This window comes from Callorhinchus milii, unplaced genomic scaffold (genome assembly GCF_018977255.1).
Source record: "Callorhinchus milii isolate IMCB2004 unplaced genomic scaffold, IMCB_Cmil_1.0 Scaffold4, whole genome shotgun sequence".
Classification (NCBI taxonomy): domain Eukaryota; kingdom Metazoa; phylum Chordata; class Chondrichthyes; order Chimaeriformes; family Callorhinchidae; genus Callorhinchus; species Callorhinchus milii.
This window is the reverse complement of record NW_024704745.1, coordinates 77,419,621-77,436,080: the sequence shown is the minus strand read 5'-3', so window position 1 is coordinate 77,436,080 and position 16,460 is coordinate 77,419,621. Positions and strand designations below refer to the sequence as shown.

At 44.6% G+C, this 16,460-nt stretch overlaps 1 protein-coding gene across 1 annotated transcript in view; it reads left to right on the top strand.

Moving 5' to 3' along the window:
* Positions 1-16,460, top strand: part of gabrb3 (gamma-aminobutyric acid type A receptor subunit beta3) — a 128,253-nt gene that overhangs the window by 91,701 nt on the left and 20,092 nt on the right. The window contains exons 4-6 of the mRNA XM_007891112.2: positions 4,658-4,878; positions 11,254-11,336; positions 13,534-13,671. Of these exons, the coding sequence (XP_007889303.1) occupies positions 4,658-4,878; positions 11,254-11,336; positions 13,534-13,671 (442 nt within the window). The remainder of the gene's footprint in view (positions 1-4,657; positions 4,879-11,253; positions 11,337-13,533; positions 13,672-16,460) is intronic.

Below are 16,460 nucleotides of genomic sequence, written 5' to 3'. Positions count from 1 at the left end.
CAATCACAGCAATGCAGTAGCAATAGTCATGAGGTTTGGGTTGCTATATGTTGGTATAATAATGTAATAATAATAATCCTTGCATTTAATACAGCACTTTCCACGTCTTCCAGACGTCTCAAAGCGCTTCACAGAATATACTGTAAAGTGAATTGACTGTACATTCGTGCGCAAGATGTGGCAGCCAATTGCGGACAGCAGGGTTCCCACAAACAGTCGTAGATTGAAGTGACTAATTTATTATTATTTTCTTTTCTTGAGGGATTATTATCAGGCATGTAGAGCAAGGAAACTTGCCCAAGGTTTTGTCCTGCTGAGAATCGAACCCACTTGTGAAGTGAGTGCTCTAACCACTGAGCTACAGGACTCCACATTATTATTATTATATTATTATTATAAGACACTATATCAAATGCAAGGATTATTATTAGATTATTAATAGCAAATGATGGGAACTCACTGTGTCCATCCAAAACATGTCGTTACTGACCTAGACATCTCGAAGACGTGATAACAACAACAACCACTTGCATTTATATAGCATGCGGAGTAGCATCCTGGAGCGCTTATAATAATGTAAGGCGCTATATTATCACTCCATCAGAAATCTCCAACGGCTTCGAGAAAGACAACCTTTTACATAGACTATAGACTGTACAGCGCAGAACAGGCCATCCTGACTAACTCAATTAGTCCGTGCCGTTGTTTATATTCCACATGAGTCCATTAAATGCCCACCATTCTGTGTCATGAAGCTGTCATAATATTAATGTAACATTTTAATAACAGAGCTTCTCCTCGTGGTCTGGCTAACAAGCATTCTTTTACTTGGTGGCTGTTTTGTGGGACATCGCTGTGTGCAAACTTAGGATGTCCTCCTGACATGAAAAGTGCTTTACAAATGTAATTTTACATTGTATTGATATAGAATATCTTGTGAAGTGCTTCAGGAGATCCTCCCAGTGTGAAAGGTGTTGTATAAAAATAGAGAATTACAGACATATAATAAGAAAGGATTATTCTTATTCTTAGAATGAAGTTCTCAGTGTTCAAATGTTTGCCCTTACAAAGTTGACAGGGGATTTAATGAAAGTTTTTAATAATAAGGTGCTAAATAGAATTATAATACAATTTACATTTACACAGCACCTTTCCAAGCCAGGGAGGGGGGGAGGATGTCTCAAAGTGCTTGACACTGCTGGTTGGGCACCTGGGGGTGGGAGCTGAAGGGGGTGGGGATTGATGTCCGAATGCACAGTCAAAGGGATTGGCCTTGAATGAGGGGACGGAGGGAGCAATTAACAGGGACATTGCAGAGAGTGGTGGAAGAAGGTCCATCTGCAAACAGTGTGTTAATTGGGCAGGGGACTTAAAGCAGGTCAATGGCTGGTGAGCGAAGTGGGGGAGAGCATCAGAGCAATTGGATAAGGCCAAAGCTTGTTCCATTAGTCAGGGAATCACAGACAAGAGGGCCAAGTATTAGCATTATCAGCAGAAAAATTAATGGGAGAGGTGACAGGGAATTCCTTCTCTCAAAGCTATTGGGGGTTTGCCATTCATCACTGCAATTGGCTATTAAGACTGGATCAATAGGAATATTGCCCTCAGTAAGTCCATTGAGAGTCTCTCAGGCAAGCTTCCCACTTGTCCAGCAAGTACCACCCTACCTGTTAGGGTTATGGCTTGCAGAGTTAACAGGAGCTAACTGGGCAGAGTCCCTGCCTCCATTTACTGGTCTGTGCCCTGGAATACTACGGACCCGCCTGGCTCAGGAAATGGACTACCCAAAGCTCCACAGAGGGCTGGCTTGAATCTCACAATCCATTGCCAAACATGTCATCTTGGAGCCGGTTTAATACAAGGAGGTCTTGCTTATCTCGCCAGCTGGTCTGGGTAGGAAGTGACTGGTAACCGAGGGAACATGTAGGCTGAAAGCAAACTTGCTTTCTGGTCAGATGCTTAATAACGGAGGTTGGTCTACAATCTGTACCTGTAGACCTGTGTGGTGACGTTATGATATTGAGATGCTCTGTGGAGCTCAGTCCTTTCAAGGCTGATTTGGAAACCATAATTCTAAAAGAGGTCAATTTTTGGGGGAAGTGCCAAGACAACAATAACAACTTGAATTTTTAAAGGGTCTTTCATATGGGGTGATGTCTCGGAGAGCAGAACAATGGCATAGTTTGATGGTGACCTGGTGCAAAGACATAAGGCACATTCGAAAAGGAAAGTTTTCAGCTGTCATCTGAAGATGGGCAAAGGGGGGAAGGGATTGAGACCGGGAGTTCCAGGGGTATGGGGCGTAGTGGCTAAAGGTAAGGTCGCCAATGGTGGAGCGTAGGGAGTGAGGGATGTGTAGAAGGCCCGAGGTGGCTGAGCGAAGGGGGAGGGTAGAGGAATGGGGTGTGAACAGGTTGGAGAGTAGGGAGGTAAGGAAAGTAACACGTTCTACTCTCAGGGGGGGCCTGAAATCCATTTCAATTTACCAGAACAACAATCGAACCTGAATCAGGAACTTGGTCTTAACAAATCTGCCAATATTAATTACGGAGTAATTAAGGGAAAAAGTAATAAAGATTTTTTTTTTATCGGCTTCATAAATAATGGGTTACAGATCCATTAAACAATAGGTGTTGGTCGTAAAAGGCTATTTTATGCACTTTTTCCGAAAACATTGATCACAAGATTGGTTTGGATGATGAAGGCCCTTTGACTCCAGAACAACTTGCACTTATATCGCGCCCTTCATGCAGGGTCTCAGACAGTGGCGGAGCCGGACTCCGAACCGGGGGGAAGTGGGGGGAAGATGCCCGTAAGCATGGTCGAAAAGTGAAGGTTTTCAGGCATGACTTGAAAAAGGGGAGAGAGGGGGCAAGGCAGAGGGATTGAGGGAGAGAGTTCCAGAGTGAAGGGCATTATATAAATGCAAGTTGTTGTTGTCATTGTCTTGTTCTACTCTCCTGGTACATCCTAAACTATTGTTCTGGATTTGCTATCTCAATCTCATTTAAAATAGTCTTAACCTGTATACGGTCCCCTATGTGACATCGCCTTTAAAGACTGAAGAGCCCCAGTTTGTCTAATTGTTCCTCATAGCTCAATCCTCTAACACTGGAGATTATTGGTCTGACACTGGGGATTATCTAAACTCTGCAACCTTCTTCAAACCTATTGAACGCAGGCCGCACCCTTCGCTCGGCAAACACTGGACAGCTTTGTGTGGCCGATTCATCTGCCCCACCATTAGCGAGTGAGATTTTAGCTGTTCAGCCCCAGCTCTCTGGAACTCCATCCCAGACTCCCTCCGACTCACTCCCACTCTGCCCTCGTTCAAGCCCCGTCTCAAGATGTATCACTTTGACTGTGTATTCGTTCATCTTTCCCCTCCTCACCCCATTCGGCTCAGGTGCCCTGTAAACAGTGTCAGGTGCTTTAAGACGTCCTCTCGACACTGTATAAATGTAAATTGTTTCATATTATCCTTCTTGCTGCCCTCTGCATCCCCTCTAGGGTCTGAGCTGCTGCTCTTATGTAACCGGTAACCAGAACTGTATTATTATTAATATAATTATATTATAATATAATAATGGTAATATAATAATATTTTTATTATTATAATTACCGGACGGACACATGTGGCAGTATAAAACAAGCAGAGTTCCTATAAACGTCGGTGCAACTGGGACTGCTGATAAGACTATTCCGGAATGGCTTGACAAAATGTTTGGTGAGCAAAATATCAACCTCCTGCAAAAAATAGCTATTTTAGGAAGTTCAAAGTTATTAAGAAAAGTCTCATTCATTCATATGTAACGTGGCAGTGTTGTTGGTCTGGCTGATCCATCACTGAAAACCACTTAGAAACTACCTCTACGGAGCGATTTAAACTGTAAAAGCATAATAATAATAATAATAATAATAATAATAATCCTTGCATTTGATTTAGCGCCTAATCACATTGTTGAGACGACTCAAAGCGTTTCACAGGATATACTGCAAAGTGGATTGACTGCGTATTTTGTGGGTGAAATGCGACAGCCGTTTGCGCATACCAGACTAAATTGAAGCCAGTGATTGAGGTGGACTTTATGGGTTCTCAGGGAGAATATAATAGCTCAGCGAGTTGTCTTACAGGGTCCTGGCTGGTGGAATCCCTCCACACTACTCTCAAAACCAATCAGCTAGCCTGGAGAGAGTGGACAGGATAGTATGGAGGGGGACCAAGGCCATGGAGGGCTTTGAAAATAAGGACGAGGATTTTGAACTATATCCTCTGGGGCATGGGGAGCCTCTAGAGCCAAGTGAGGGAGGGGTGATAGGATCACGGAGCCTGATGAGGGAGAGGACAGGAGCTGCAGAGTCCTGAATAATCCTTGAAGACGTTGAACGCAAATGTTATTTGTGGTGTAAACGTCATGAAGTCAACATTGGGGGCCACTCCACAGTGAAGCTTTAGGGTGGAGTCCTGGTGTGTCTGTAACACACGCCCTTTGTGTAGAGGACAGTACGTACACATGCCCGTTTCATTGAACCCTTTCCTCAGAAGGGCTTTACACATTTCATGTGCTTCTACTCTGTGCGCGCCTGCTGTCTGCAAAGCATGAAAGAAACTCCTTAGTGATACAAGCTGATGGCCCACATGTCAATTCTCTTGCAGGATTATACAATCACCATGTATTTCCAGCAGTACTGGAGGGACAAGAGGCTGGCTTATTCAGGCATTCCTCTCAACCTGACGCTGGACAATCGAGTGGCTGATCAGCTCTGGGTCCCCGACACCTATTTCCTGAACGACAAGAAGTCCTTTGTGCACGGAGTGACGGTGAAGAACAGGATGATCCGACTTCATCCGGATGGAACGGTGCTGTACGGGCTGAGGTTGGTGCCTTTGGTTAGGTGGCTACACGAGTATAGTGTACTCTGCAGTGGGATGTCCTCCTGACGTGAAAGGCACTGTACAAATGTAATTTTGATATTGTTGTTGTATAGTGATGTTGATCAGGTCCTGACTGCCTGCTCAGGGAACGTTACTGATCCCGTAGCTCACACTCAGCTACAAATCAGTTCACGCCCTGGCACCTCCCTACAACAACAACAAATTGCATTTATATAGCATCTTTCACGTCACAAGGATGTCCAAAGGCTCTCTCTACTCCCAATATGTGGAGACAGAGGTAGATTTTTTTTGAGTAAGTTAATAATAATAAATATTTCGTTCTTAAAATATATAGTCCATTCACTTTACAATATATCCTGTGAAGCCCTTTGAGGCATCTCAATGACGTGATAAGACGCTATATCAAATCCAAGGGTTATTATTATTCAAATAGTGTAAATATGAAACACTGTGAATGTCACCAACAAGATAGGTGATCAGAGCCAGGGGTGACCTGCAAACCGAGCAGTGAAACTAACACCAAGGAAGCAACAAATAGAGGTAAAAGGAGAGGAAGAGAGTTTTTATCATTTACTGATCCTGGGGATAAAATGTATTTTTTTTGTACAGAACATTACAGCACAGAAACAACTAACCCCACTTCATATTCAGGGAATAGAAGGATGGTGGAGAGGGGAATAGGAGAGGTGGCGAACTCATATTCTTCTCAATTCTACCCTTCTATTTCCTTCACACTCATATATGCATCAGGTTCTCTCTCAAATATATTTGTTCAAGCACAGCCTCCAGCAGTGAGTTCTACATTCTCACTACCCTTTGTGTGATGATATTCTTCCTATACTCCCTGTTAGATCTATTACTGGATCTCTAATATGGGGTGACCAAAAAATCTTGATGTCTACCCTATTAAATTTAAAAAAAAATCATCATATCATCATTTCTTTAAGACTTATTAGAGATTATAAGGATATCACGATTTTTTGATCACCCTGTACATGTGGCCCTTGGGTTTGGACTCACAAACAGGTGGAAACATTCTATAAGCATCCACTTTATAAAACTGCGTCGTCACCTTAAGCACCTCAATCCTCTCTGCTTGTCCCCTCCGAACCCAAGTACTTGCTATTATTAAAAACAACGACATCTTGTATTTATATAGCGCCCTTCATGTGGTGATGTGTCTCGGAGCATTTAACAGTCTCAGAGCCTGATGCCGAGCTGGGGGAGGCAGGAAGACGTTACCTATCAGCACGGTTGAAGAAGAAGGTCCTCAGTCGTTATCTGAAAGAGGGGAAGGAGGGAGCAAGATGGAGGGATTAGGGGAGGGAGTTTCAGAGCTTCAGGGTGTAGTGACTGAAAGTGCGGCTGCCGATGGTGAAGCGGGGGAGATGAGGGACAAGCAGGAGGCCATAACCCGAAGAACCTTGGGCAGAAACCCAAATTCTTGCAGGAAACATGTGTGAAGTTCTGTTCTTTTGCAATTTCCCCTGTGGTGTCGTGGATCAGACTTTATCTGGATTTGCCGTGTGCTGTGTCTCTGCATAAGAAAAGCCCTGCAGTGACTGTCAATTAAAAGCAGGGAGGGAAGCAGTAACACAGGGAGTATTTGCAGTCTAACCCACCCCTCTCGCCTTCCTCACCCCCTCCATCAAAATATATCATTGCAAAAATAATTGAGAATTCATTTTTTTCTACTTGAAAATTCGTGCCGTTTGCGGAAGAGTGGCTTAACCCTTTCCGACCTAGCGACCGTCTAACACACGAACAAAACACATTTTTTGGGCTGTTTGTGGGATGTCGCTGTGTCAAGTTGGCTGCTGCGCTCGTCCACAAAACACCCAGTCACTCCACTTAACAGTGAATCCCGTGAAGGGCTTTGAAATGCCCTCCCCACATGAAAGGCACTGCAGCAAATGCGAAGATCATTACTTTTCATTATCTTTAACAACCTTTCACACACAAGACAATGAACCCCCATCTCCATTATATTTGGTCAGTCCAGTGTTTGACACATGTGGAAACCCATCACCATCACCATAAGAGCATCAAACATCAGGACTTTTAACTCACAGTCAAAATTCAAATGAAAGAAATGTTACCATTCTTAGAACAACCCCCCAAGTTGATTACCCTTTGAGTAAACGTTCAGACGTTTAACGGGGCAGTAGTTCACTGAAACACTACTCAGCTGCTGTCAATATTGTTGCTTTGCTGAGCTTCCCTGAGCGATGCTGTGATCACATAATGATGAACGATGAGGTTCAGGGAGGGCATGAATCATAGAATCGCAGAGATTACAGCACAGCTGGAGGCCATTGAGCCCATTGAGCCTGTGCTGGTGCTCGCTCCTCCATGGAGCCAACCACTCCAAACCCAATTCCCTGCGCTCTTTCCCTGTGAGATTGTCTTCAAACATAATTAATTTTACCTAATTAGATTTGTCTTTTTTAAAAAAAATCAAATTAAAATAAGCTCTGCCTAATGGATTCATAGTGGGACCGACTTCGTGAATGTAGAGGTAGATTTTGTGAGATGCTGAATTCAATGGAAAGATCTGCTCTCTCCCCAATTCGATGAGAAACCCTCAATAGGTTTGATCGCTTATACGCAGCGAAGCTTCAGTCACAGCCCGTGTATTTTTTGACTCAAACAGATTTTTTTCCCTTTAATTATTTATCAATCGGAAAATAATAACTGACTGCAGTTGTCAAAGCTCCGTGATGTAATTGGACATAGCATCCCTGCATGCCGACTGCACATATACCTCTCAGTAGCTGAGTCTGTAATAATACTAATGTAATAATCCTTGCATTTGATCTAGTGCCTTTCATGTCAAGAAGACGTCTCAAAATGTTTCATGGGATTTATAATAATATCTATTAATATAATAATCCTCGCATTTGATATAGCGCCCGATCACGTCATTGAGATGTTTCAAAGCGCTTCACAGGATATTCCGTGAAGTGGACTTACTGTGTATTTTGTGGGCGAAATACAGCAGCCAGTTTGCACGTAGCAATGTCCCATAAACAGTCATGAAGTGAATGGCCCATTTTATCTGGGGGGATTGTTGGTCAGAAACTCCTTTCTGCTTTTTAATAGTGCCACTTTAACGCTCACCTGAACAGCCAGACGGGGCCCTGGTTTGTAAGTATCATCCACAGGACGGTACCATTGACAATGCATCGCTTCCCCCAGCATTTCATTGGCGTTTCAGCCAAGACGAATTCCGAGCCTGACCTGAGGCTTGAACCTACTACCTTCTGACTCAGAGGGCCTGGACAACAATATTGACATCTTTGCACTCACTGAAGCTCCTTCCCCTTCGCTGAGGCAAGCCCATTCATATATAGTGTGGAATCCTGTAGCTCAGTGGTTAAAGCACTCGCCTCACAAGAATGGGCCGATTCCTAGCAGGGTGAAATGTTGGGCAAGTTTCCTTACTCCACGCGCCTCTGTTTACTTAACAGGCAGCAGGAACCCAGTTGTTAGTCGATTGGCAGGTCACTTTTCTGGGGGTAATAATTAAAAAAATAATAATAATTTGGTCACTCAATCCACGACTGTTTGTGGGACACTGCCGTGCTCAATTGGTTGCCGCGTTTCGCCCACAAAACATACAATCAGTTCACTTTACAGTATAAATGTAAATTTCTATTGCAATTTGTACTGGTGTGATAATTAGCACATCAAACACACTGCAAAATGCCACACATTTCACCCCATAAAGGATCAATGAATGAGGTAGCATTACCATGGGCTCTGTTCACTCAGGGAGCACTAGCTTGTTTCATGACCCCCATCCTATCCACCCCATAATTGGCGGTCAGCTTTCAGCCTTTTTGCCCCACTCTCTGGAACTCCATCTCAAAGTCCCTCCAACTTGCTGCCTCCCCCACCTCGTTACAGGTCCTACCTCTTTGTAAAAGGTAGGTCCCAAGAACAATCTCAGGACCTACATCTTTGACTGCTTTTTTGGTCATCTTTCACCTCCGCACCCTCCCTCTCAGCTCCCACTCCCAGCTCTGGCACCCTGCCAGAAATGTTAAGCACTTTGGGACATCCTCCCAAGATAAAAGATGCTATATAAATGTAGAGTAAATAAATGCAACTGCACGCTGGTAATGCTATATAAATGCACGTTGTTGTTGTAATGGACCGAATGGCCTGTGCTGTAATTTGTGTGATTCTCTCCTAAGTCTGAATGAACTTTATAGTTTTAGATTTAAAGGTCTGTTTATAATTTTTGTGCTGAGATATTGACCAGCTTGGGCTGCTGCACCTGAGAGGTGTGACGTTAGCTGAGGACAATCGATACAGGTTTCTGCAGGCTTCACTGAGTCTCTCATCAACAGAGTTTAGTGCCTGTTGTTGCTGACCATTTTATTTGCAAAATGAAAAGTGGCTTCAAATTGGCTGCTGCGTTTCGCCCACAAAACATACAGTCAATTCCCTTTACAGTTTATTCTGTGAAATGCTTTGAGATGTCTCGAAGACGCGACAGGGCACTGAATCAAATGCAAGGATTATTTATAGTATTAAAGTCCTTGCTTTTGACATAGCGCCTTTCACATTGGGTGAATGTGCTTCAAAGTGCTTCATATGAATTATTCACACAAAATACTTTTCAGCGCCTTGAGGCGTTCTCCTGATGTGAAAGCCGCTACACAAATATGATTTGTTGTCATTGAAAAGTGTAGTAACTGTGAAAACATGGGATTTAACCTCTTTCTGCACGTGAAAGCTGCAATATAAATATAAGTTAATTGTAAGCACAATAGCCAAATTACGCACATCCCACAAACAGCCATGTCCAAACAGAATGTCCAATTTTATCCGGGGTGGGGGTTTGAAGAGAGTGTGAGGGAGGATTGTTTGATAGGACATTGAGAAAAACTCCTTTCTCTTTTTTTGAACAGTGCCATGGGATATTTAAAGTCCACCTGAACAGGCAGACAGGAACTCGGGTTAATGTCTAGTCCAAAGTATGGCATCTCCGACAATGTAGTGCTCCCACAACACTGCACTGGAGTGTCAACCTAGTCAAGTCCTGACGTGAGGCTTGAACTCACAACCTTCGGACTCAGAGACGAGAGTCCTGCCAACTGAGCCAGGTTAACGCCGAATAGGAGCCAGGGAAGCACAGGAACCGAAGGACGACTATTGCACATTAATCATAATAATAGTGACAAACTTTTCACTGCACCTTTTTGGTTTGGTCAGCCGGGTGTCTGACAGATGTGGAAACCCATCACCGTACTTAAGAGTATCCAAACCAAGCTGAGAATTCCATGCATCCCACCTACACATGGAAATCCCAGAGATGGACTGCTGGAATGAAATGCGCTCTTTCTCCCTGGAGGGACACATCCTGCTTAAGTATTAGGTGCAGGTTGGCAAGAGCCAAGGCTTGGGGTCTCCAGAGTGTGCGTTGGGGGAACTGCTGGAGTCTAACCAGCTAAAACCACATAGCTTGTCATTGAGAATGCTGTCTGGCCAAGCTTCCTGTCCAGCTTGGACCACCTTACCCATTGGGCTTTGGCTTGCGGGGTTAACCTGGGATGAGTGGGAAGAATCCAAACTCCCAGTTTCAACATTACAGATAAGGAACCAGCCTGCCTCAGTTGATAGTATTCTCTTCTCTGAGTCAGCTTGTGGTTTCAAGCCCTACGTCAGGACTTTGAACTGGTATGTTCTAGTCTGATGCTGTGGTGCAGTGCTGGGGATGTGCTGCATTGTACAAGGTGCCATGCTTTTGGATGAGACGTTAAACTGAAATACACGTCTGCCTGTTCAGGTGCACGTTAAATCTCCCATTCCATTACCCGAAGAAGGTGTTTCTTGGCCAACAATCCCTCAGATAAAATTGGTCCTCCAATTCATGGCTGCTTGTGGGTCATCGCTGTGTGCAAATTAATGCTGGGTTCATGTACAAACTACATTTTACAGCATATATCTTCTTGAAGTGAAACTCGCTATATTACATGAAAGAATTCTTATCATTATAACCTGTCAATACTCACAGCCTTGGCTCACAGTACTACTAATGACTGCTCAAGGTTTTCATTGTTCATCGTATTTCATTGTAAAGGCAAATTGTGGTTGCTTGGTGGAACGAGCCTTTTGAGGTATTCCTCAATAGGAATGAGTGAGTGGAGGGGGAGAGAGAGAGAAAAAGAGAGAGGGGGAGAGAAGATGCCTTATTGTTTCAGCAAAAATGGGGAGACAAATTGCTAAGATTAAAACAACACACACACACACACGCACGCGGGAAAAACATCAGGAATTGAGAGCAGCCGCCATAGTGATGTGTGTTCTCTTATATTGTCATTTTTTTTTGCTTTGCTTTGATGCAGAATCACAACAACAGCTGCCTGTATGATGGATCTGCGGAGATATCCATTGGATGAACAGAACTGTACGCTGGAAATAGAAAGCTGTGAGTATTCTCTGGAGGAGCATCTGCCCTGGAGCCAAATATTCAGACTCGTTGCAGTTATTTATAGCAGGCAATCAGATCTGCCCGCCAACACTCCCCCGCCCCCTCCTCTCCCCGTAAAAAAACATGCGCACAATACCTCTGTTTACGTGAGTTAATGATTAAATTTACCGTTCATCAATACCTTGTTTCCTTTTACAATTTTTCATTTAATCTCCACCCCTACCCACCCCCCTCCACTCCACTCCATCGCCCCCGCCTCCACTTTAAATGCTTTGTGGTTTCAGTTGGATTCGGTAGCACACAGGACAAAAGAACTCACATTTTAATCAGATCTCAGGCTGATTGAAGCGAGTGCTTAGGCTGCTGCTTGCTTGCATGTGCTTCATTATGCATGGCCGCTATCGCTGTTACCTCTGGCAACCCACGCCCCCCACCCCGCACCCCCCCCCCACATACACACACATCACAACCCCCCCACTCCCTCCCCCCTACCCCAGCCGTTTGACTTGATTAGGAGAAGTTCAAGCTGAATACAGTAGATAGATCGGCAGCAATGTACCACACAGCAATTCAATCCACTTGTATTAATGTGAGCGCCTGCTGTTTCCAACTAAGGCATGTTTCCTAATCCCAATTCCTTCCACCTTCCCCCGACCTTCGAATCCTCCTCCTCGGAGCATTCATATCTGTTTCCACTTTAAATGTTGTTTCCTTTCCCTCCCAATCGTCTTCAACCGAACAGCCACCCCCAGGCAATTCATTCCATATTCTGATAACTCCCAGGAAGCAAAGATATCTTGCTACTTTCCCCTTTAATGTCTTGGCTCTAATCTAAAATTCACGTCCCTCGAGTCTCCACATCACCTACCGAGTGGCAGTAACTCCTCACCTTTGATGCTCTCCAAATCCTTTCATTATCCTGAACTGTGATTTCTGGTGTGCCAGCCTGACTCAGTTGGTAGCTCTCTCGCCCCTCAGTCAGCAGGTTAGGAGTACAAGCTCCACGTAGGGGCTTTCGACTCGCACAGTTTACAACAACAACAACAACAAATTGTATTTACTTAGCGCCTTTCACGTTGGGAGGACCTCCCAAGGCGCTGGAATGTCTGGGCTGACATTGTGATGCAGTGTTTGGGAGCAGCGCTGCATTGTCGGAGGTGCCGTCCTTCAGTTTATAAAACGTTTATAATAATTTACAAACAAAGAAACAAACACATTGAATTCATACAGTGCCTTTTACGTCGAGAGGACGTCCCAAGGGGCTGAACAAAGAATTAATAGACTAGAATCAGCCCACTCGACCCAAAGAGAATACTTCAATAATCGTAAGACATTCTCTCGGTGTCCTGCCCGACGATCCACTGCGTAATATCAGTCACGGCTGTTAGTGGGACGTTGCTGTGTGCAAAATGGGCTGCTGCCAGACGAAATACATGGTCGCTTACACATTGCAGTAAAAATCCTGTGCAGTGCTTCAACGATGTAATATGCCGCTATATCAAATGCAATGCAGATTGTTATTATTATAAAAGAAAGAAGGAATACACAACAACACCAGTTCGCGTTTCTATGATAATAATCCTTGCATTTGATGTAGCGCCGTATCAGGTCGTTGAGATGTCTCAAAGCGCTTCACACTGTAAAGTTTAGTGACTGTGTATTTTGTGGGTGAAATATAGCACCCTTCCCGTAGGATAGCGTAGGATATACTAGTCTTCAAAGGTGCCCATTGGTAGTTCTATGTGCAACCCCCTCTACTAGAACTGGTCCTGTAGCTCAGTGGTTCGAGCACTTGCCTTGCAAGCGAGAGGACATGGGTTCGATTCCCGGGCAGGGTGAAACGTTGGGTAAGTTTCCTTGCTCCACGCATCTCTGTTGTCACCCACCAGAAAGTAGCGACCCATTTGTTAGTCGCTTGGCGGGTGGCTTTTCCGAGGGTAATAATCTCTTCAAAAAAAAAACATTTTTTTTTAAAAAATAGTAATTTGGTCACTCAAACCACGACTGTTTGTGGGACGCTGCTGTGCACAATTGGCTGCCGCGTTTCGCCCACAGGAATATGTAGTCACTTCACTTTACAGTATATTCTGCGAAGCGCTTTGAGACGTCTCAACGACGTAAAAAGGCGCTCTAACAAATGCAAGGATTGTTATTATTGTTATATTATTATTATAGCTGTGCTTCTGACTTTCAGATGGTTACACAACAGATGACATTGAGTTCTACTGGAGAGGAGGTGACGATGCTGTAACAGGGGTGCATAAGATCGAGTTGCCGCAGTTCTCGATTGTGGAGTATAGACTGGTTTCCAAAAATGTCGTCTTTGCAACAGGTAGGCCTGCCTAAACGATTTCTTCCCAAAACGTTTCAGTCCTCGCAACAGAGCAGGAGTCAGCCTGGCTCAGGTGGTTGTCCTCTGGCTTCTGAGTCAAAACGTTGCGGGTTCAAGCCCCATGGTGCTATTCGAAAAGGCAAGGGGGTTTCTCCCAGTGTCCTGGCTAACAATCTTCCAAATGAATAAAATCAGTAATTTCATCACTGTTTGTGCAAATTGGTTGCCACATTTGGCTACAAAATACATATTCGCTGCACTTTACAGTAAACCCTGTGAAGTACTTTGAGACATCCTCCTGATCTGAAAGGAGCTGCAGTAAATGTAAGGATTATAATGACATTATAATAAAATCCCATAATAATAAATAATCCAAAGCACTACCCTGTGTGAAGGAAGCTATATAAATGCAAGTTTTTGTTTGCGTGATATGCATTATGCCTCAGAGAGCTTGATAGGGTATGCACATAGGCCAATAACTGGCAAATTAACTTTACAGTACGTTACAAAATTACATTTGTAAAGCGCCTTTCACGTGGGGAGGATTTCACAAAGCGTTGAGCAGTGAGTGATTAGGATCCGGGTGGTGGGGTTGGGATCAGGGAAGGTAGTGGTCGAAGAGGAGGGTCCTGAGGTGCCTTGAAGGAGGCAAGGGAGGAAGCGAGGTGAAGGGAATGTGTGACGGAGTTCCAGATGGTGGGGGCAGAGTGGCTGAGGGCCCGACCATCCATATGAGGGCGGCTGGGCAGGGGACATGGAGCAACACAGCCTGCTGAGCAGAGGGAGTGGACAGGTTGATAAGGGATTAGCAGGTCAGAGAGATAGTGTGGAGTGCAAGTCCATGGAGGGCCTTGAAGGTGATGATGAGAATTTTGAACTCGATCCTCTGAGGAATGGGGAGCCAGTGGAGCCGGGCGAGGATGGGGGTGATGGGGTCACGGAGCCTGGTGTGGGAGAGGACACGAGCTGCAGAGTTTGGATGATCTGCAGCTTGTGGAGGGAACAGCTGGGAAGGCCAACAAGGAGGGAGTTGGCATAGACATAACAAAATAATAATAATAATAATCCTTGCATTTGGTATAACGCCTTATCACGTCTTCGAGACGTCTCAAAGTGCTTCACAGAATATACTGTAAAGTGAATTGACTGCACGTTTTGTGGATGAAACGCGGCAGCCAAATTGCGCACAGCAGCGTCCCACAAACAGTCGTGGATTGAAGTGACCAATTTACTTTTTTTTTGGAAGGAATTATTTTGAACGGGGTTTGAAGGTTGCCAGGAAGGGTGGTCGAAGCCAGGATGCATTTAAAAAGCAGCTTGATGCAGTGATGGGGGAATGTTATGGATTGTTTTCTGGAAGATGAGATTGGATGGACCGAAGGGCCTTCTTCATCCAGACCAATCTTGTGATCTTGTGAATTTATGATCATCTACAAATCCAAATAGTGCTGGGGTTTGTCAGAGTGACTTGTCTAAAATAGAAGGGAATTTCTCCCGGTATCCTGGGCGACAATCCCCCCAGATAAAATTGAATATTCACTTTGTACCAGTTTGAGGAATTTTGCTGTGCTCAAATTGGCTGCCGTGTTTGCCAACAAAACACACAGTCAGTCAGTACACTTTACAGTAAACACTGTGCAGTGCTTTGAGGCATCCACCCATGGTGATAGATGCTCTATCAAATGGAAGGTATTATCAGATTATTTTAAGAAAGTTAGGGGAAGGAAAATGGGATTAAGGCTACAAAATGTACAGCTGCCAATTCCTAACAGCGGTGATTTTAGTCCGAAGGTTTGCTAACAGTTTGTTACTGTGCACTGGAATGGCTGAAGCGTGAAGAGTGTGTGCCAGCCCACACTCCTTCTGTAATAAGAATGATCCATTGCATCTGGTGTACTGCCTTTAATCTTGAGCAGGTCTCAGAGCGATGCCCGATGTTTCTGCGAAAGTGTAGCATCTTGTATTTGCAGATGAACGCAGCAGTTAGTGTTGCTCACAGCAATGTCCCACGACCAATATCAACCGAGTGACCAATTTTATCTGGGGGTTTGTTGGCCAGGACACCGAGAGAAACTCCCTTCTCTTTTTGAATCGAGCCATGGAATCTTTAACGTCCACCTGGACAGACACAGACAGGACTTTGATTTAACATCTCATCTGAAGGATGGCTGTATGCTAGCGGGAGCACTGAACAAACTGGATTTCTGTTTGCTTACTACCTTGTCACATATAATTAGGCTCAAGATTCTCTTTTTTTCGAGCGCTTACCTGGAGTTTTTATTTTGGCATAAAAATCCTGAGAGTCATTTGTATCCAAAGGAAATAACCAAGATATTTTTTTCAAATACCAGCTTGGCACAGTTGGTGACACTCTCACCTCTGCCACCTGTGTCCTCCCCCACACTAAGCTCCGTACCAGCATCACACCAGTTCTTGCCAGGCTCCACTGGTTCACTATCCTCTCACTCGTCTACTAATCTCGTCACACCCTGGCACCTCCTTACCTTTCTGACCTGCTTTCTCCCTACTCCACAACCTGCTGCCTCTGTTCGCCTGGCTCTGGCCTCCTACTTGCCTCCCCGCTCCACCATCTGGGGGCGGGCTTTCAGCCCCAAAGTTTTGGAACTCTCTCCCTCAGTCGCTCTGACTTGCCCCCTCCTTCCCCTCTTTTAGGTCACGACTGAAGATCCTTCCTCATGGTTACCGTTCTGATGGTTACCAGGCTCTGCCACTGTTAAGCGTTGAGATGTTGCCCTGCGTTAAGGGCGCTATGTAAATTCAAGTTGTTG